Genomic DNA, 21248 nt, shown 5'->3' with positions numbered 1-21248 from the left:
TTTCAGTATATGTTATTGCCATTATTCTTATTATTCAGTATATGTTATTTAATATAGATTGAACTGTTCTTTTATTTTTTCCTCTTTTATACAAAAACTGAAAGGTCAATTTTTTCGAGTTGCATCTCTAATAAATATAGTGTACTGATGTTAAAAATATACTTTTCTAATGTTAGAAAACCTAAAAATCATTTCAGATTCCTATGTGGCTCATCTGTTTTTTTGTTTGTTTTTTTGTTTGTTTTTTTTTGTTTTGTTTTTTTAACAAAATAACAATACATGAAAATAACAAAAAAACTAGAAATAACATTAATAAATCATCATATTGATGAGAAATTGAGAACATGTTTGGAAGTTTTCTGATTTAACTTGATTTTGTTTACAGAGGCCTGGAAATCTCTAACAGATAAAGTCCAGGAGGCACGCTCTAATGCCAAACTCAAAGAGCTATCTTTTGATGGTAAGCAGATGCTTGTTACATCAGTGTTCTACACAATATTCAGATCAATGTTATGTATAAAATATTTGCCTGTTAATTATTTTTTTTCTCTCTTTCTGCTTTCCTTCATGGTTTTGTCAGGAGTAAATGGCCTTCGGATGCTGGGTGTTGTCCATGATGCTGTAGCTTTTCTTTTGGAGCAGCTATACGGTGCCAGGTACTGCAGAAACTACAGGTTCCGCTTCCACAAACCAGAGGATGTTGATGAGCCTCCTCTTAATCCTCATGGATCTGCTCGTGCTGATGTTCACCACAGGTATGTAGGCTTGCCTTTATGGCTTTGCTTTGTGTTGTGTTTGTGATCTCATCTCACAATATGTTAAGATGTTAATTAACTCTTATATTAGTTATTATTTAAGATGTTGAGTGCAAACTTTACACACTTGGCACATTTCTTTTGTGGAAAAGAATTTGTGTTGATCATTATTAGTATCTGATGTATACTACTTTTGTGGTACCAGAGGTGCTATTCTATAGGTTAGTACCCAACTAATGCTGGAGTCCAGATTACCAGAACTGAAACAAATGTGTAAAGATTGCTCATATATTAAACTAAGACTATTCATGACAATAGGTTGTGTTACTATACCTTAAAGTAATCTCATAAAATGAAGCGACTAACAGATTAATAGATTTAGACAGTCTAAAAGACTAATATATAGCTTGTTGGAATATTGCATTTTCTGGCCAAATGGTACTTTGTCAAATGTCTTTGGTGTAAAGAATGTTTTTTGCTGTGAAACATCACAAATTAAACAACTCTAAAATGCACGATATCCTTCTTGGAATTTTTAAAGTCCAATTTGCATAATTAACTTTTTTCTAATTAAAAGTATGTATAATTAGGCAGTAAATATTTACTGTACAGTTGGTGGTTCATTAACAATTTAAGCTTAATTAATAAAAAGATTTTGTCAGAGGGTATTTAATTAATTCTTTTTAAAAAAAATTCCCTGAAGGAGGTCTGTGATGGACATGTTTAACTTCCTGGCTTCCAAATATCGGCAACCACCTGAGTACAGCCCTCAAGAGGAAGAAGATGAAGAGCAGTTCAAATCTGCTAGGTCTGTCTTTAACATCTACCTTATTTTTATTTCTCATTATTTGTCTACACTGTGGTCAATAATATTTATTTATATATTTATTTGATTGATTGATTGATTAATTTATTTATTTTTTTGCCTTACAGACGAAGCACCAGCACTGATGTGCCTCTGGCAGTGAGGTTCAGATACTTAAAGAAAACCTCCAAAGACTCTGTAGGCGTGTACAGGTAGAAACTTCTGTTACCTCCTCATTTTTGTTGGCTCTGCAACTTTTAAGAAGTAAACTGTAAAAAAGTAAACTTTTAAAAAGTAAACTGTTGTCATGCAAGCCATATTCCTGTTGGCAGGTCATCCATACACGGCCGTGGACTGTTCTGTAAGAGAAACATTGATGCTGGTGAGATGGTGATCGAGTATTCAGGCAATGTCATTCGCTCTGTTCTTACTGACAAGCGAGAAAAATTCTATGATGCCAAGGTAAACACTTGCACTCTCACATGTTAATATGTGTATCGTGTCGTGTCGTGTAAGACATATGTTGAAATGCTATGTATAGGGGTATAATGATACAACATTTTATATCAAACAAACCTTGTAATTTGATCCATCAGCCTTTCACACAATACATTTAAAGAATGCAAGATTCTGTAGTCTGATGATGAAACGAGTCCACACTCCAGCCTCCAGCAGGTGTTAATATCATTGTGTCTGTGCTATTATCACTAGACTAGAACACATGTGCTCTCTGCTACTTCAAGATGACATTTCCCAGCTTATTAAATCCGGGTAAACGGTATCAACGTGCCAGTTTTGCAGCGTGAGACACTGCTTGGTATCAGGATTGCTGATATTGGCAAAATTTCTAACTCCACTGCATTGACACTTTTTCCACCTTCAACACACCTGTCATTTTCTTACACATCAGCCAGTTTTTCTCAGTCATATGACAACCATCAGTTTTTGGAGAGAGTAAAAACTAACACATGCTTGATCTGAGATGCACAAAGCTTTCTCTTTTTAAGAGAAAAACATCACATGCCCTGTTTTGAATACATGAGCTCACAGACATTTTCGAATGGCTGGTGTCACTTTGATTGACACGGGAGAGCTCGCATGCTATTCCGCCCACACGGAGATCGTATTAAGACACTACTATATCTTATCAAAGCTATGTGTATAGGTCAAATCTGATTATTATCCTGCCTTTTATAAGGCATAACTCTACACAAAGTAACCTGTAAACTATCACCAAAATTTGGTTAATTTCATACTAAAAATGCTGGACTTCAGTTTTTTGTTGTACTATATATATATTATGTACAATCCTGACTTGAATAAATGTGGCTCTTAAACTTTCTTTTATTCACCAGGGAATTGGCTGCTACATGTTTCGCATCGATGACTATGAGGTGGTAGATGCCACCATGCATGGCAACTCAGCTCGTTTCATCAACCACTCCTGTGAGCCCAACTGCTACTCCCGTGTGGTCAATATCGATGGGCAAAAGCACATAGTCATTTTTGCATTGCGAAAAATCTACATGGGCGAAGAGCTCACCTACGACTACAAGTTTCCCATCGAGGAACCAGGCAATAAGCTGCCTTGCAACTGTGGGGCCAAAAAGTGTCGCAAGTTCCTTAACTAACACCTCTCCCCTCCTTACTATTGACTGAACCCTGTCCTTCCGAAACGAAACTGTTTTGTCAATGTGTGTATTTTGAATAATATGGTTATTTATTGAAACAGGCTCAGGTTTTCAGAGGGATTATGGCACTGTGCCTCAAGTTGATTCAGGAAAGGTTTCAAGAGCAATGTCATAATGAATAACAGGAGAAAAGGACCTCTTTAGTGGAGCTCTCCCCACATCTCCCCAAAACAGGCCAGTCAAAGATAAGCAGTCTGCTATCTAATTGTGTGCCCTGTTAATCCCAAATCGTCATGACAATTTCCAAGTGTGTAAGATTGAGTCTCATCTGCCCATGCCTATGGAATGTTTGATGGAATTGCCACATTGTTTTTGTTTGTTTTTTTTGACACCAAAGTGCAATTTTTCTAAGGGAACGGTACACTGTCTTTTTAGCTAGAGGAATTCTGAGGGGTCCATTGTTTTTAGCTTTGTTATGTTTTTATTTAATTTTTTTTTTAACCTACCTGCAAATCTCCCTTTCTGAATGTACATCAAAGCCTTCTCCTTTTGCTGACGTGGTCTATGTGTATATAAGCCCTTGGACCGATGGATAGAGAATGGTAGAGGGAGCGTTCAGTTCCCTTTGATGGACATATGCAGGTTTTGTTTTGTATGAACAGGAGTGTACCTGAACTGTTTAAGAAGTAATAACCCCTGGAGGTATCATTGGAGGCTGTATGTGCTGAGATCCTGGTGGACTGATAGCCGAGGGACTAAAGAAATGAAATTTTTATAGAAACTTGGACTGATAATATTTGTAATGAGGAAATTTAGTATGTGCATGTTTTAAGGCCTGTAGCTGGTAGTATTTACTCAAAAAAAACAAAAAACTCAAAAGGGGAGAGTCATTTTACAGTTTTGCTTTTCCTATTTCTTTTGTTGTAGATACAGTAGGTAAATGTCATTGTTTCTTTTCATATGTAAATAATATGTATATTTTTCTATAAAAAAAACTGAAAAGCACTCACTAGTGAATAGCACTTATTGATATTTATATTTTTAATAAAATATTGTATTTATTTTACCAACATTTTGTAGTATATAGTGGTTTACAACACTAATGCTTGTCATTATTTTTTATAGTGTACTTTTTTTAAAGTTTGGCTTTTTTCCTCCTTATTCTCTTTTTTTCTATTCCAAAGACTGAAGCAGTAGTCGTTCCCATAGTGTGCAGTCCACCAGTAGCTCTCATTGCCGATCCAAGTTAGTCACAACCATTTCATATGATGGTGTATAGCATAGGCTGTAAAGCATTTAGTTGTAGTGTTTATCTGTTAATATGGCATGTCTCCTCCAATGGCAGCCTTAATATGACACACAGACAAATACCGACCTTTCGTTAAAGTCCCCTCGTTGCTGTTTCGCAAAAAAGGACAGCAGTTTTCTGAGGAGAAATAACGAGTAGTAAAAAAAAAAGCTTGAAATCGTTTTAAATTTAAGCAAAGTTTATTCCATCTATTTTATTAATATAAATAATATTTTCATAGATAAGGATATACCCGAAGGAACCTGCCACGGAGGCTAGCCCATGAAAACTTTCTTCTAAAGCACTATATTTGGAGGAATGGAGGAAAACTCATTCTCCCTGTTTTGTGCACTGAACATCAGTCTTCTTCCCAGCTTGACACATGTTGCCTTGGCACTGCATGGAGGCTCCAGCTAGCCATTTAAAGCACACAAATGTGCTCTTTTGTATGTTTCATTTTTCTCCACAGATTAAGCCCTTTGTCCCCCTCTTAGGGCAACATCTTATTTTCTTCACAATAATTGTGTGAAGGAATTTTAGACTTCCCATGGATGTCTGTCCTGTACATTTTTTTATAGCAACGGTGTGGTGCCTTCTTTTAAATTGTTTTTTTTCCATCCTAAATGAATCGAATCATTTGTCATGGCTGATATGAGACCTGATAAAAGACAGACATATTGTGGAGCATTCTCTCTTTAGGTTCGAGACATATCTTGGGAGAATACTGCAAGGCTTCTAATGCATGCCCTTCTAAAGGTCTTAATAAGTATTACACGTTTGTTGAGCAAAACAATTTTTTGTGGATGCAAATTGATTTATGCTTACACTGTTGTCTTCTTGACAGTCAGAAAAGAGTTGTATAAAAGGGACAATGTGAGAAATCATCTGGGATGTGTACATACCTCCAAACAAAGCTCGCTCAATTGCTGTGGTGTGCACCTCTGGCTCTTGAGCCACTAAATGGCCAGTTTCTGTGTAGCATTGTCTTACTGCCTCATGTGAACTCTAATATTTTTTTAAGGCAGTTGCAGATTCCGCAAGCCTTATTTCCAGATTCATGACAACACAATGAATTATGATTTATGCTTTATGTAGTTCTTAATTGGCTGCTTTTTTTAGATTATGTTTTCTGGATCTGTTGGGTTTGATGGTGTTGCCGCAGATTCTAGCTGGGAGCATCTTTGCCATGCTTCTTGCAGTTTGGGTCTTGTCATCGATTCAGGTATTCGAGTTCCTCTAAGTCCGGCTCTCTGGATGCGGCACAGGGCCGGGCTGAACTCTGCAGCTAGGCCTTCGTTGAATGTATTATTTGAACTTACGATTGATCTTTTATCATAGTAATTTTTTTTTTTTTTTTAAACGATTGTTCCAATGTGAAAGGCAGGGACGTTACAGAAGAGCTTTATGTTTCATTTTAGCTGGTGAGGATTGTACACCAACGGTGATCTTTGTAAAGAATTTGCTTCTGTCGATCTGATTATGATTTTACTAAACCTAAGGGCTTTGTTAATGATTCTTTTCCTCCATAAAATTAGTTTCATTGCAACATCAGATGCTCCACGAAAACAAGTGAAATATGGTGTTCGTTCAGTGTTTGAGAAGCTACCTGGACTTTAGGTTCCTGGACTTTATTCTTCCACACCACACCAGTGGTACCACACCTTCTCCTGTACTTGCTTCTTAATATCTATGTATACATATTCTTACACACATAATGAATATATTCTACCTAAACATATGTATGGATAGTAAATTGTACTTCAATATTCACAATATCTACACAGTATATGGAATGGACAAACAAAACGTAGTTACAGTAGCAAACAACAGTTTCATAATGGTTAATAGCAATGTTCAGTGTACTCTATAATGACTTTGTGTTACAGATACAGTTTAGATTAATGTGCAGCATTTTAAATATTGACATTTATGTATTGTTTTTTCTGTGCCTGTGTATGCTCTTCGATTGGAGCATTGCAGTTATGATCTTAGGACTTTTTTTTTTGGGGGGGGGGGGGTGGGGGGAAGGGGGTGGGGGGTAGGTTGAAAGATGATATTTATACAATAAAACAAACTAAATGTAAGACGTGGTTGTAAAGTTTTTGGGGTTAGCCATTTGTTTCAATGCTGTAATTTTGATTTTACTCTTTGTACATTTTCACATACTTTGTGGTTGTCATGAAAACAGCAAACAAAAAAAACCTGATCGTTCACCTGACCATGTTCCCCATACCTCTTTCTCCTGTCTGAAATTATTTTCAATATTTTATGTTGTGTTTTGTAGTAAGTAGCAGTAATGAGTATTTTATTTATTTTTGCAAATTTGAAACATCTGTATATGCAGGTAAAGGGTCCTGTTATGTCCCTGAGGTAAGACGAAAGTGCACATCGTACAGTTCGACCCTACAGTGCTGTATTATCATTTATTAAACATCAGCTTTATTTTGTGTTCAAAAATTTGAAGAAAAAAAAAAAAAAAAGAGAGAGAGCCTGTGCTTGCCCAACTTTTCAGGCATCGATGTTCTTTTACTAATGAACAGCTCCTTATTCTCTTTAGCTATGAGAGTGTTCCGTGTTTGTTAATGCTTTATTTTATTTTGTTCTCCCGTTGCCCAAACAGTGTTTTCAGTGTTCACAGAAATGAAGGAAAGACCATTGACAAACCACAAATTACTTAAGAACGAATGTATGAGGAAAAATGTACATAACTGTAAAAAAAGCAAAATTTCTAATCATGTTTATTTTCTATGCACTTTTTTTTATTTAAGTGATAGTTTAAATAATAAACATGTCTTGTTTACTCAACTTGGCTTCATTGTTTGATGTTATTTTGTCTAGTTTGGTTAGGAAGAACTCTTCCTGTGCAGAGTCCTGAACTCAACCCCACTGAACACCTTTAGCATGAACTTGAGAGCCAACAATTTTGACCAGAAAAGCACTTGTTAAACATTTGAAATAGCATGAGATTTAAACACATCAGCCATAACTTTTACAACCACCTGCCTGATATTGTGTAGCTCCACTTTGTGCCTCCATAACAGCTCTTACCTTTTGATGCACATGGAACACCAAAAGCCCTGTGAAGGTGTGCTGTGGAATCTGGCACCAAGATGTTCACAGCAGATCCTTTAAGTTCTGTAAATTGTGAGGTGAGGCCTTCCTGGACCAGACATGTTTTTCCAGCACATTCTACAGATACTGGATCAGATTGATGTCTGGGGAATTTGGAGGCCAATTCAACACCTTGAACCATGGCTGCACAGGCACTCAGGTGTCAACATGATGGTAAAGTAACAATTCACCAGACGTGGACACCTTCTTCCATTGCAGCTTCTTCCAGTGACACTGGCACGCTAGCTAAGAATTTAACAGGGTTATCTTACTAGTTAGTAGTAGTACTAGTTAGTAGTTTAAAGCTTTCAATAGTATTTGAATTAACATAAAGAAAATAGCTAACTACTTACTTGGATATCTATGTCTATCGTATTCAGGTAAGATTATCCGGAAACTCCTAGGCATATACTGTTTGTATCGACCTGCAATCCCTTTAAGATTGTATTCTCAAAGAATAAAGATGGGAAGAGGATTTTGATTATTTATTTTACTATCTATAACCATGAAAGACATGTTCTAACCATGAAAGAAATGCCAGCAACACATCACAAGTGTGAACCAGACATAAAAGACATGGAAAGTATTACTTATTCAGTTTAAGGTGGTAATAACATAGACCAATCTCTTGTAGTAAACAAGTTGGCTTAAATATTTCCATGACAGATGTGAAATAGGGAAATAATTTGGTTCAAATCACTTCTGTTGCATACGTCTCTTCTCCTCAGACTGAGCAGTTGGTTTGTCCCATAGACCACAATGCTCTGATCCTCTGTGCTTTCATTCTTTAGTAATTAATCATACAGTTTGAACTATTCACTTCACATGCACTCCAGCACACAGGGTTTATTGGTCTTGGTTCTTGTCTCTCTCATTCCTTTTGGATGAACTTAAAAACATCTCTCTCCCTCCCTCCTGCTCTCTCTCTCTCTCTCTCTCTCTCTCTCTCTCTCTCTCTCTCTCTCTCTCTCTCTCTCTCTCACTCTCTCTCTCTCTCACTCACTGTCTCTCTCTCACTTTCTCTCACTCACTCTCTCTCTCTCTCTCTCTCTCTCTCTCTCTCTCTCTCTCTCTCTCTCTCTCCCCCTCCCCTACCCTCCCTCCCTCCCCTACCCTCTCTCATTCTCTAATTGGCTTGCATTCCCATTTCCTCTGAGTGCTCACTTTTTCCCAGGCTCCCCAGTCTGGGACACAAAAGTCTCTCTCTACAGTTTTTGTTTCACTCTGCTCAGAAGCTGTCATTGCTTAAGACGTTTTGAAGAGTTAATGGTAAGTTATTTCTTATTTGCAGGTATTTGACACAGTGGCAGATGTGTTTATGGCTCAGCTGCTTACCTTAAAGCTTTTATAAGAGCAGGCCATGCTTTTTGAACTAAACACCATGAGTCATGTAGACATAACCAGATGACTTATCATTAGTAATTTGAAGGGATAAAGTTTTTGAGCTTGGTATTAATATATCGTTTGATGTTTGTGTCTTCAGACCAGACAAAGATCCCTATCAAACTCAACATGCTGTTTTACTTTAAAAATAAGAAAGAAGAATACCAATTGGTCTTGTGCACTGTGATATGAGTTTGTTTCTGTGTTTATTGCTCTTGGCAGTGCTGTGCTCTAATGGTGTTTGTGCAGCAATTCCCAAGCACTCTTTGTATTGTGTTTTGACAAGGCCTTAAACAAGAAGACACACAAATACTGTCGCTAGATATTTGAAAATTAACTTTAACTAGAAGCAAATAGTCAGAAGCAGAAGTACAACCTGTTTTTTTTAACATACTGTATAGATCTGTAGGCTTGTATGGTCTTGTCTGCTTTCTGAAGCATGCTTTGATGGTGTGTGTTCTGTTAATTTGAGTCAGCACTTTCCTTCGCTTTACTTAAACCATCTGTTTGAAAAGCAGAAGCCATGCAGAGAACCTCACAGATTTACAGTCTGAAACATGTGCAGCCTGGGGCAGTGTCGTCAAAAATTCACCAATCACTAAATACTTTGTACTTTTCCTGACGATGCAGATTCTGTGCCTGATTGTGATGTGATTTCAGGGACTGTGTGCACTTTACTGTTTTCTAGGGGCATGAATCAGTGTGCTGCTTCATTCCTCCTCCCTTATGTGAGGGAGGATATGAAAAAACACAGGATTGTTATTGTTTCTTTTTTTTCTGTGCTTTCTCCATATAGGCCTTAAGCCATGCTCATACTTCAAGTATTATGGAGCATCATCAAATTTCCCCTGGCGTGCTTTTGCTAATGAGTTGGAAATAATATTTTGCTGCTCAAGTACTGTGCTTTTCACATCATCTGTGAATGACTTCTAAGTCTGTCTTAACTAGCTAGGATATATTGTGCAAAGGAGGTCATTAATCATGCTATGGTGTATCTCTATTAACAGACTCAAAGAAATGACACCTCTTCAGTCTTGGGGTCTCTCCCTCCTTCTGGCTTTGCTTGCACAATATTCAAATCCGATGGAGGACAATAAGATTCACAGTCTGTGTATGGGAAGCCCAGGTATCCCAGGTTCTCCGGGATTGCATGGCAGGCCAGGCCAACCAGGTAGAGATGGCAGAGATGGGAGAGATGCACCCCTTGGGGAGAAAGGGCAAAGAGGAGATCGTGGAGAGCCTGGTATGTGTATATTTGCTTGAGATATTGTGTTAGTCTGTTAAATCATTAGCAACCCTGACCAGGGCAAATTGAATCATGTAGTTCAGCAGATCCTTTTGTTGAGTGAGAGAAAGTTTTACATTTTCATTTATGAAATCCTTGCATTTATCTCATTCATACAGTTGAGGGTTAGGGACCTTACTCAAGAGCACAGGAGTGGCAGCTTGGTGGTCCTGGGATTTGAACCTTCTGATCAGTAGTTGAAAACCTTAATCACTGAGCTACCACTTCCCCAACTTCCACTTTAAGAATGAAAATAAAATTGTGACAGTTATCAGACTGCTAAGCCAATGTGACTTATTTCAATTAGCAGTTAATTAGTTCTATCTTTTAGCCATTAAGTGTTTCCTATGCTTGTTCCAAATAAACGTTATCCAGTGAGCCCATCCCTCAGTTTAAGAAGTGCTGAATTATATTAATGAATGAACAAATACAATAATAATAGTTACTGTATGTTATTGCACAAACTGAAATGATTCATTTATATGATACTGATTTAGACAATAATGTGAAATGAATAGCATGTTAAAGAGAAACATAGTAATATTATAAAATACATTTATGAATAATTATTAAATATTACATTTATATATATATATATATATATATATATATATATATATATATATATATATATATATATATATATATATATATATATATATATATATATTGTAAATGCATATGTGACAAATATATTATTACTAAAATGAGATACAATAGCATCAAGACTTAAAGACCTTACTCAATGACCCAAATGTATCATGGTAAAATGGTCAGAAAACATTCCACATAAAAGCCCTTTAGAAAGCTAAAACCATTAACATAAAAAATCCTACCAGAAACTTTATTTGCCTATAGTTAATGCTGAAGTAAAATGATGAGGTGTTTTATGGCCGGAGGGGTTTGATAAAAATTGACTTGTAGTTCCATATTACTGAAGTGAATACAAGTGAATGCATCCAATAGCCCAATGCTGGCCCGCTTCATCTGGAACACTTAGAGTCATGGAAATTATCCAAAATAAAAAGGCCACAATTACTGGTTGCTGCTTAAGCCATGCTTGGCTCTGATACCAAATAACATTTAAACCTTAAATATTGCTGTTTGCTGTTGAGTCAATACACTTCTCATTGCAGTTACTGGCCCTTATAAGCCTACAACAATATTTAGTCTGGAATTTCTTCTATCTACGATTACCTTGAGTTAAAGAAGCCATCTTTCTTTGTATCTCTCATAATTTCTTCTCAGGAGAGCCAGGCATGAGGGGCCTGACTGGGGACAGAGGTGATCCAGGAGAGAAAGGTGAGAGGGGACCCTCAGGAGAATGTGCGGTGGCTCCTAAGTCAGCATTCAGTGCCAAGTTGTCTGAATCCCTCACCATGCCATTACCAGTAGGGGATGCAGTACGCTTTGACAAAATCATCCTAAACGAGCAGGGTGATTACAACGCAGAGACCGGACGCTTCACATGCAGGGTGCCAGGTGTTTACTATTTTGCCGTCCATGCCACTGTGTACCGTTCAAGTCTACAGTTTGACCTGATGAAGAATGGACACGCCATGGGCTCCTACTTCCAGATGTTTGGCAACTGGTCCAAGCCAGCATCACTGTCTGGAGGCACTATGCTGCACCTGATTCCCGGCGATCAAGTGTGGGTGCAGATGGCTTTGGGCGAGTATACCGGCTTTTACTCAAGCCCCAAGACAGACAGCACCTTCATTGGCTTTCTGGTGTACTCAGATTGGAAAAACTCTGCTGTATTTGCTTAGATTTGAGGTACATACTACTTTTGGCTTTTATCCAAAAAATACCTACAGTAAAAACACTACAAAGATTTTTTTACATTTGTATTTATTCTTTGAGGAGCAAATTGTGTGCTGCAAAATTTACTTTTCTTGAGCTGATACAAATGAATGTCTAAGGTTTTGAGGGAATCTAGAAAGGAAAACAAATAATTTTCACTGTTTTTTCTTATGCATTCTTATGCAGTTATAGACTAAGGCTGTAATCACTGTTTAGTCTTTTCAGAGTCTTTGTTCTGATAAACAATATACTCAGCCTCATTTGAACATTATGTAATTTACAGTTAATAACATATTACATAAAATTCCTGTAGCTTTTGCTTATAGTATTTGTCAGTGAAATAATACAATTGCAGAAAAATCAATGAAAACCAATTCGAAAATATCATTAATTTAGGGTTTTTAAAAAAAAAAAAAAAAAAAAATTAATATATGAATTGATTTATTCTGGTACCAGATTGGAAAAAAAAAACAATGTCAGAACACCTTTGAATTATGACTTCAATAAAGTTAATCTCTGAGAGCGAATGCTTTCTCTTTCATTTGGAGTTAGCTTGATAAATTGTTTGTTGTCCTCTCTTTTGCTTTAAAGGTACCAGAGGCCTTGTTATGATGAGCTGTGTGTTGCTTTGGTTGTAAGCCCAAAGAGGTAATGGAGAAGCATTCATGCGTAGTCGCAGATGTTCTTTGGTTTAATGACTTCACCAAAGCCCATTATTAAAACCCATTTTCAGGCAAGGCTGTAACATTACTGCTTTACACTCCATACCCTGTATACCAGCCTCCAAACCCCATAAAGCTACCCAATCATACACACACACACACAGAGACACACACACACACAGACACACAACACTCTGTTTGAACTGAGACAAGCTTTCGCCAACTGCTTTTGACACTTTTTTTTTTATTACAGAAATTCAACAAATGAGAAGTTCATTTCCATGAATGTTTAAACCCCTTGAGATTATTGCTCATCAGTTATAACAGACATTACATGCTTGAAACAGTCTGACAGTGTCTGAGATCAGACTCTAACTCTTATATACGCATCATGAATCATTCTTGGATCATTCCAATGTTGATTTTCAGTCATTACACTGTGGGTGAGCTCACAGACAGAGAACCAGATTAATAAGGGAATAAGGTTACAGCATTTCTCTTCTGTTTCATAGAAATAAATTTCCTCATTGTTTATTATTATTATTATTATTATTATTATTATTATTATTATTATTATTATTATTATCAGTAGTAATTACATTAAAGGGCTATACTTCTATGGAACTTTCAATTGTTCATTAAGCTGTGAGACATCACTTAAATATTCATTTCCTTCTTGACGTTTTGGTTGGTGATGTTCCAGTATCTTCAATTTTAAGTTGAACGATATGGGTTTTTAAATAACTGATGCCAATAATGCAAAAGAGACAAACCGAAAATTGGTGAAACTAAATGAATCAGCTTCTCCTTGTGTCTGTTAAAATGTCTGCCAGATGCTGTGTTCATGTCTGAGTGGGTTTTTTTTTGTGCCAGGATTAGTAAGAATGTCCTGAAATGCCCTCAAAAGTGGCTTGTCACATGTCAAACGGTAAGATTTATTGGCTTGCAATAAATACTTTATATCCATCATCCTGCTGATATATTTTATGCATTATTACCCATGTTGAACAGCTTTCACAGCTAAAGCAAGCCTACTTTTAATCCTGAGAATTCCTTTAAAAAACAAACAATGGAATCAGAAACAGAAAGCAGAAATACTTTTGTTTGAACGAAAAAGAAAACCGCACTAAACGGAACAGTTCTGTTGTCTGTCCTTTGTGTAATTTGTACTTTGACCTGATAACGCGTTCGATTTATAGATTCTCCTCCAAATGCATTGTAGGGAAAAATAATGCTAGAATAAATATTCCACTTCGTTCACATTCATTCATTTTCCTGCATTACTAATGACTGCTGGTCATGCTGCGTTCACAGAAAATCTAAATGATCCCTGATGTGTGTTTACAGCAAATACTAAAAAGGAAATATTATATTAACCTTTGAAAGACAGGGCTGGGAGCCAAGCTGTCATGGTGTCAAACAAAACAAGGAGGAAACAAACTAACTGCCTGCTCTTGAATATTTCATGTCATGTACAGCAAAATGAAGTTTACACATCATGCATTTTGTTATTTAGTTCTGCCCTGAATTAGCTGTTTCACAACAGATGTTTCCATAAAGCCCGACACAATAAATTTACACAAGTTCGAAACTTTACAAGCGCTTGATTATTAACACTGTGTTGTTACCTGGATGAATAGAGATTTTTTTTGTGAGTCGTTCAGCAGTCTATTGTTTATCCTGAGTGTTTAAACTGCCCACTGTATTATTACAAAAGGGGCAAAATATTCACTGATGCTCAAGAAGGCAACACTATACTTTAAGATTCAGGGGGATGTAAACTTTTGAACAGGATGATTGGTGTAAATTATTATTTTGTCTTCTGGGAATCATGTAAATATCTAATGTAGCTTCTGAAAATACTTACTGTGTAAATGAAAAAAATAAAACCATTAAGTAAGATATTAATTTACACCAGTCATACTGTTCAAAAGTTTACACCCCCTGGCTCTTATCATACGTGGTTTACTTGAGCATCAGTAAATGTTTGCACCTTTTGTAATAGTTTATAATGTACGAGTCCCTCAGTTGTCCTCAGTGTGAAAAATGAATCTCAAAACCAATAGCTGCTGCTGATAAGTAGCAGAAGACACAGGCGGTTTTGGGAAAGCAAACAACGCGCTGGAGGAATGTTCTGAAGAACAGTATGCAGTTTAAATGCAAAGGACAGACAATGGGCTTGAAGAAATCTTACAAATCATCCAGGTAATAATTGCACTGTATTAAGTCAAGTGTATGTCAACTTCTGTTACTTGTCTTGTGAACTATTTGGAAAGATTTATGTGCAATGTGAAGACCCTTGATTTATTTGTCAGCTATCATAGAAAGTAATTAGACTTCAAGAAAAAAAAAGTCTTCTCTGGTAGGAGATTAAAAGAAGAAACTTGTGCCCAAAGAACACTGCAAGTTGCATCCCATATGTTAAAAATGTTTGCATCATAAAAATAATCTTGGGAGGGGATGAAAAATAAATCCTTCAATTGTTTCAATAAACCTAAAGTATAAATCTGCAATTAGGAATGTACGCTGGTCAAAGTTTGGGGGTTGTTTTGGTGAATCTAAAACCCATTCTGCGTGCTGTTTGTTAAAACGTTTGCAAACCCCTGGCACAAGTGGTGATGTCCCAGGAGATGGCACTGTTCTTTCACTCTGTTCAGAAGCTGATGGAGATTTGCGAGCCTTATGTTTGAGACTGTTGTACTGTTTCTCCTATAGAATATCACTGTAACTGTTAGCAATGTCTCGATGACGTTAGTGTAAGAAGAGATAAGACGCACTCAGTGATTAAAGATGTTGGACTACGGATATGAAGGCTGCGAGTTTGAATCACAAGACCATCAAAATCTCCCACTTCTGTTCCCTTGAGCAAGGTCCTTAACCGTCAATAGCTTCGATGTATAAATGAGATAAATGTAAGCTACTCTGGATAAAGGCATCTACCAAAAATGTAACCCGTCATGACAAATGAAGAAAATCAGCAATAACTGAACAACATTGTGACAGAATGGCTAAACAAATCAAATATTTTTACTAACGTGTTTCAGGGTGGCGAGTCTTTAATGCTTATGAAAACGCTAACTCACATTGATATGTTGTGGTTAAGACACCATAGATATATCAAAACAGTACAAAGCAGAACAACCCTAAGAAATAAAACACACAAATCAACAGATCGGTAAGTGACTGATCACTCATCTGGTCATTCGCTCACACAAACGCAGGATGCTACATCACTCTTTGGATTACTTATTAAAGTAAAGTAATAATCAGTTTGAACACAGCATAATTTGTCACTTTATTAAGCATCTTATTATAGAAAGTCTGTTTCTGTGCTGGCCCCAGTCTTCACAATCATTTACACACACACACTTCTAATGAAGAAAGCTGGCTAAAACAACCTGAACTGAACTTTAAATAAATGTTAGACCACAGTTTATCCTGCTGTATTTGGTTAATGTAAGTGTCTGTCACTCTGGTTCCAAAACAACAAAATGCAGTGAATGACACTCAGGAATCAGCAAGACTACTGTAGTTTGTTTAAACAGAGGATTAGTGTTAAACGTTGTAACATTACTCTTGATTATTTTCTGGTACAGATTTTAACAAACATGCAGATTGTTTTTGCTCATAATTTGGTTCAAGATCAAGATCGATTTTGGCAAAACATTTACTCTTTTTGTCTGGAATGTAGATAAGACTTTAATAAAATGTCGTTTTTAGTAATAAAATAACACAAACGATTTGGACTGATGTCTGAATTTCGTGTTGCACAAATCAGTGGCGTTTATCTAAGCATACAAAATCGACACGCTAAATCGAGACATCAAATATCTAAATTGGATTAACAAATCAGCTTAGACATCAACTATTTTTAATCCTAATAATGGCTTCCAGAAACAGTAAAACAATATACGCACTCAGCAACAGCACTCGGAGCAAATCGATAATCTGTTTTCGACAAATGAAATTTGCAGAAACTTGTTTGTAATTGGAGTCAGGCAATAACGAGCCGTTCACATTATAAGGCTAGAGTGCTGTATCACAGATATGCGCCTAGTAAAAGCTCACATTTAGTCCACTAGATTGCATACAGTGTTTGGGATTGAATAAAATGATCAAATCTTTGTAGTTCTTACTCTAAGAAAAACTTTACAATCATGTATTCAACACGTCAGTATAAAACATTAGTGTGCATCAATACAAAAGCAAAGTTTTGGGGGAAAAAATAACAACAAACATACAAAATGGCTGTGTCGTAGTTGCAAGCCTCAACATGTGTATGAATATAAAAGGGAATGTTCATGTGCATTTACAATCGACAGTAGCAAAACATTCAGCACAGTGGAATAAGAGAACAGAATGTACACAGCCTCACTGACTAACGTGGATCATGATGGAAAACGGTCGTGCTTTATTAACCTGAGATTCATCAACAAGGTTCTTAATCTGAAGAACAGTTGTTCAGAGATACACGTCCATGGTCTGGAGGATCATGTGGCGACACAGTGGGCAGTTGTGCTGGTAGACGGGTTGGCGCAGCAAGATGTCGGTACAGTCTCTGCATAAGCACAAGTGGCGGCAGGGCAGAAGCACAACGGTCTTAGTGCTATCCTGGCATATGACGCACTTCTTCCTCTCCTCTTGCTCCTGCAGGAGCGTGAGCAGATTCTCTGCAGGGGCGGCTTTGCAGCTGCCCTCGGACGGCATTTTCTGCAGCGGGCTGCGAGAGCCGCAACCAGGTTGCGGCTGGTCTTGGAGTTCTGGAGCTGGCGGCGGTGCCAGGGGCTCGTCCACGGCATCGGCGTCCATCATTTCTGCTCTTTCAGGCATGTCAGGAGGGTCTTGGTCGGTGTGGACTTGTTGAACCGTCTCGTCACCGGCTCGGAGAGTCCCCCTTCCTGCGAACGTCATCCAAAGACCAAGACGACTGTGCACCCAGGCTATGCCCTGCCACAAGTGTCTTTCCAGCAAGAACAAACGCTGCCATGTCCTCTGTAGCCGCTGCAGTGCAGGTGCTGTGTTAACATAGTCAATTATTTGCCGAACTCCACTCTGACACAAAGCAGGGTTCAGGTAGATGGTGGCACTTAGGATTATGGCTACAGTCAGTAGCAGCCCATAGGAGTTCAGCAAGAAGACACTGATCAAGAGGTGTCCTAGAGAGCTCAGAAACTCCACAGCTAGTCTGCATGGTGTCCAGAGAAGAAGCGAGGTGCCCACCAGGGAGCTATAGAAGAAGGTGAGGACAGTCAAGGCCAGCTCAAGAACTTTCTGTAAAGGGCTGGCTACTGCTTCGATCATGCTGAGCAGCACAGTGTAGAGGTTCTGCGTTCCTATGAGCAGAAGATTGATGACTGTGTTGATAAAGTAAAGCAAAAGGCTAAACACAATACCACAGCCTTCGCAGATCTGCCGCAGGAAGCCTTGTCCCGAGAGCAGCCCACGGTGCAGGAGCTCTTTGGTGCGCAGCAGTAAATGTGTAGACAGGTAGCCCATCATTTTACAGCTTTCCAGCACGCCACCAAGTAGTTGCATCCAGCCTCCCATCACATTATGGGTCACGACTGTCATGCCGTCCATCATGGTGATCAAGTAGAACAGAGAAAGATCCACACACTCCACCAGTGAATTCATGAGCAGGACGGGGAAGCTGTTGATCAGTTGCAGGAGTGCTGCAAACAACCGAACTAGTGAGTTAACAATCATGAAATTTAAGTCCAAAAGCAGGCAAACGAGGTCAAAGCACTTTCCAAAAGCGCTGAAAACAAAGGGAAGCAATCCCATAGTGCAGTCTCTGCGACAGACAGTTTAAATCAGATGCAAATCATCTTGCTTGTGCGACTGGACATCACCAGCTGCAAACCCAGAGCTAACTAGCAACAGCAAACTTACAGAATGCTTGGAACAGGAAGTTAAACGCTGAGCGCTACTTAAAATAGAGTTGTACTGTTTTAGAGTTTATCATCTTATAGCAATGTAACTCAGAAAAGCCTGGAATATAGCTTTTAATTAATCAGGTGCCGGTAAAGACTTAACGTTGACACCAAGCTGCTTTATACGACACTTGCGTGTGAGAATCAACAGCCGGATGTTTACATTTGAACAGAGATTCATAGCTAACTCGTTAGCCAACTAGCTAAACAAGCACAACGCGTTAAAGCTCCTTATTACTTACTACTCGGGTTACAATGAGCCCTACCGCGAGCGGGCAAAGAAATTTGACAATCAAAACCAAACATATCGGAAAGACAATATACTTATACATCGATTCAGACAGTTTCGTTTTCGTTTGGCCCTCAGTAAGGAGCCTACTATCACAAACGGTCATGTCGTTTTAAAGCGTTAGCACGCACCAAGCCTGCGTTAATTTTGCGCAAAGTCTGATGTAAATATTGCACGGAATTGTGGGTAAAACGATTAGACGTCACTTGTATTTTTGACCTCACGTGAACTTAACTGATGCAATAATATACCGAGAAACTTATTCATTTTAATTACTGTCACATCATAATGTATTTAGTTCATTTGTTTGTATTTTTTATTTCCCTACTGTTTATTGTTCATTCAGCATAATTATGATTGTAACAGTGGGAATGTGTGGGTAAGGATGTAAATCATCTGTGTGTATGTAAATATATATATATATATATATATATATATATATATATATATATATATATGTGTGTGTGTGTGTGTGTGTGTGTGTGTGTGTGTGTGTGTGTGTGTGTAAATCATCTGTGTGTGTATTTACATTTACAGCATATCCAGAGCAATTTACATTTTATCTCATTTTTATACAACTGAGCATTTGAGGGTTAAGGGCCTTGCTCTGGGGCCCAGCAGTGGCTGCCTGGTGGACGTAGGAATTAAACTCACAACCTTCCGATTGGTAGCCCAACACCTTAACCACTAGGCTACCACATGTGTATTTGTGTATGTATTTGTGTGTATATATTTGTGTGTGTGTGTGTGTGTGTGTATTTTTGTGTGTGGGTATTTTTGTTTGTGTATATTTGTGTGTTTATTTGTGTGAGTGTAAATGTGTGTGTATTTTTGTGTGTATGTGTATGTATATTTGTGTGTATTTTTGTGTGTGGGTATTTTTGTTTATGTATATTTATGTGTGTTTTTGTGTGAGTGTATTTTTGTGTATATTTGTGTGTATTTGTGTGTATTTTTGTTTGTGTATATTTGTGTGTGTGTATTTGTGTGTGTGTATATTTGTGTGTGTATTTTTGTGTGTGTGTATTTGTGTGTGTATTTGTGTGTATATTTGTGTGTACATATTTGTGTGTGTATTTAACTGTTTTTAACTGCAATAATAAACAATAACAAAGTAACAAAGTATTTTAAACATGTGCAATAACAGAAATTTTGAAAAACGTGCAATATTACCTATATTGCACATAGGTAATATTGCACAGTGGGAACAATCATCTGTGTGTATTTTTGTGTAAAACATGTGTGTGTGTATTTACATTTAAAGCATTTAGCAGATGCCCTTATCCAGAGCGACTTACATTTTATCTCAGTTTTATACAACTGAGCATTTGAGGGTTAAGGGCCTTGCTCTGGGGCCCAGCAGTATCAGTTTGGAGGACGTAGCAATCGAACTCATGACCTTCCGATTGGTAGCCCAACACCTTAACCACTAGGCTGCCACATGCGTATTTGTGTGTGTATATTTGTGTGTATATTTGTTTGTGTATTTGTGTGTATATATTTGTGTGTATTTGTGTGTGTATTTGTGTGTATTTTTGTGTGTGTGTGTGTGTGTATATTTGTGTGTATTTGTGTGTGGGTATTTTTGTTTGTGTATATTTGTGTGTTTATTTGTGTGAGTGTATATTTGTGTGTGTATTTTTGTGTGTATGTGTATGTATATTTGTGTGTATTTGTGTGTATTCTTGTGTGTGGGTATTTTTGTTTATGTATATTTATGTGTGTATTTTTGTGAGTGTATATTTGTGTGTGTATTTTTGTGTATATTTGTGGGTATTTTTGTTTGTGTATATTTGTGTGTGTATTTTTGTGTGTATATTTGTGTGTATTTTTGTGTATTTTTGTGTGTATATTTGTTTGTGTATTTTTGTGTGTGTGTATTTGTGTGTGTGTGTATTCGTGTATATATTTCTGTGTGTACATTTGTGTGTACATATTTGTGTGTGTATTTGTGTGTGTGTGTGTGTGTGTATTTGTGTATATATTTCTGTGTGTACATTTGTGTGTACATATTTGTGTGTGTAACTGTTTTTAACTGCAATAATAAACAATAACAAAGAAACAAAGTATTTTAAACATGTGCAATAACAGAAATTTTGAAAAATGTGCAATATTACCTATATTGCACATAGGTAATATTGCACAGTGGGAACAATCATCTGTGTGACATCGAATCTCGAATCATTTTTGTGTAAATCGTGTGTGTGTATTTTTGTTTATGTATATTTGTGTGTATTTGTGTGTATATTTTTGTGTGTGTATATTTTTGTGTGGGTATATATGTGTGTATTTGTGTGGGTACA

The 21248-nt window shown here is 37.2% G+C and overlaps 3 protein-coding genes across 8 annotated transcripts in view; 2 read left to right on the top strand and 1 right to left on the bottom strand.

Moving 5' to 3' along the window:
- Positions 1-7284, top strand: part of kmt2a (lysine (K)-specific methyltransferase 2A) — a 36655-nt gene extending 29371 nt beyond the window's left edge. For both annotated transcript variants that reach the window (XM_047820799.1, XM_027174012.2), the window contains exons 30-35: positions 386-460; positions 581-755; positions 1459-1563; positions 1689-1772; positions 1893-2022; positions 2916-7284. In XM_047820799.1, coding sequence (XP_047676755.1) covers positions 386-460; positions 581-755; positions 1459-1563; positions 1689-1772; positions 1893-2022; positions 2916-3191 — 845 coding nt within the window. In that variant the 3' untranslated portion in view covers positions 3192-7284. The remainder of the gene's footprint in view (positions 1-385; positions 461-580; positions 756-1458; positions 1564-1688; positions 1773-1892; positions 2023-2915) is intronic.
- A 1417-nt stretch (positions 7285-8701) lies between these two features.
- On the top strand, positions 8702-13692 carry c1qtnf5 (C1q and TNF related 5). 4 transcript variants are annotated; one of them, XR_007144367.1, is made up of 5 exons: positions 8728-8859; positions 9964-10216; positions 11507-12034; positions 12653-12709; positions 12977-13692. XR_007144367.1 is itself a non-coding variant. In XM_047820638.1 (4 exons), exons 1-3 carry the CDS (start codon positions 8857-8859, stop codon positions 12025-12027), a joined length of 777 nt encoding a protein of 258 aa, XP_047676594.1. In that variant the 5' UTR covers positions 8728-8856; the 3' UTR covers positions 12028-12034; positions 12653-13692. The 4 variants fall into 4 exon arrangements, 3 of the variants coding, with proteins under 3 accessions (XP_027029716.1, XP_047676594.1, XP_047676593.1); XM_047820638.1 differs by having other exon boundaries at positions 12653-13692; XM_027173915.2 differs by lacking the exons at positions 12653-12709; positions 12977-13692 and having other exon boundaries at positions 8702-8859; positions 9981-10216; positions 11507-12583.
- A 2307-nt stretch (positions 13693-15999) lies between these two features.
- On the bottom strand, positions 16000-19105 carry rnf26 (ring finger protein 26). 2 transcript variants are annotated; one of them, XM_047820636.1, is made up of 2 exons: positions 18987-19093; positions 16000-18395 (listed from the first exon to the last, which is right to left on the bottom strand). In XM_047820636.1, exon 2 carries the CDS (start codon positions 18355-18357, stop codon positions 17185-17187), a length of 1173 nt encoding a protein of 390 aa, XP_047676592.1. In that variant the 5' UTR covers positions 18358-18395; positions 18987-19093; the 3' UTR covers positions 16000-17184. The 2 variants fall into 2 exon arrangements, with proteins under 2 accessions (XP_047676592.1, XP_027029812.1); XM_027174011.2 differs by having other exon boundaries at positions 16000-19105.
- Between the last annotated feature and the right edge of the window lie 2143 nt (positions 19106-21248).

The sequence above is a fragment of the Tachysurus fulvidraco genome, chromosome 11 (genome assembly GCF_022655615.1).
Source record: "Tachysurus fulvidraco isolate hzauxx_2018 chromosome 11, HZAU_PFXX_2.0, whole genome shotgun sequence".
Taxonomy (NCBI): domain Eukaryota; kingdom Metazoa; phylum Chordata; class Actinopteri; order Siluriformes; family Bagridae; genus Tachysurus; species Tachysurus fulvidraco.
Note: the sequence above shows the minus strand (reverse complement) of the source record. Positions and strands in the feature narration are given on the sequence as shown.

Coding starts and splice junctions, on each gene's coding strand:
- c1qtnf5 (XM_047820638.1), top strand. Junction 10,217..11,506: donor AGGAGATCGTGGAGAGCCTG/GTATGTGTATAT, acceptor ATTTCTTCTCAG/GAGAGCCAGGCATGAGGGGC.
- rnf26 (XM_027174011.2), bottom strand. CDS start 18,507: ATGGGATTGCTTCCCTTTGTTTTCAGCGCTTTTGGAAAGTGCTTTGAC.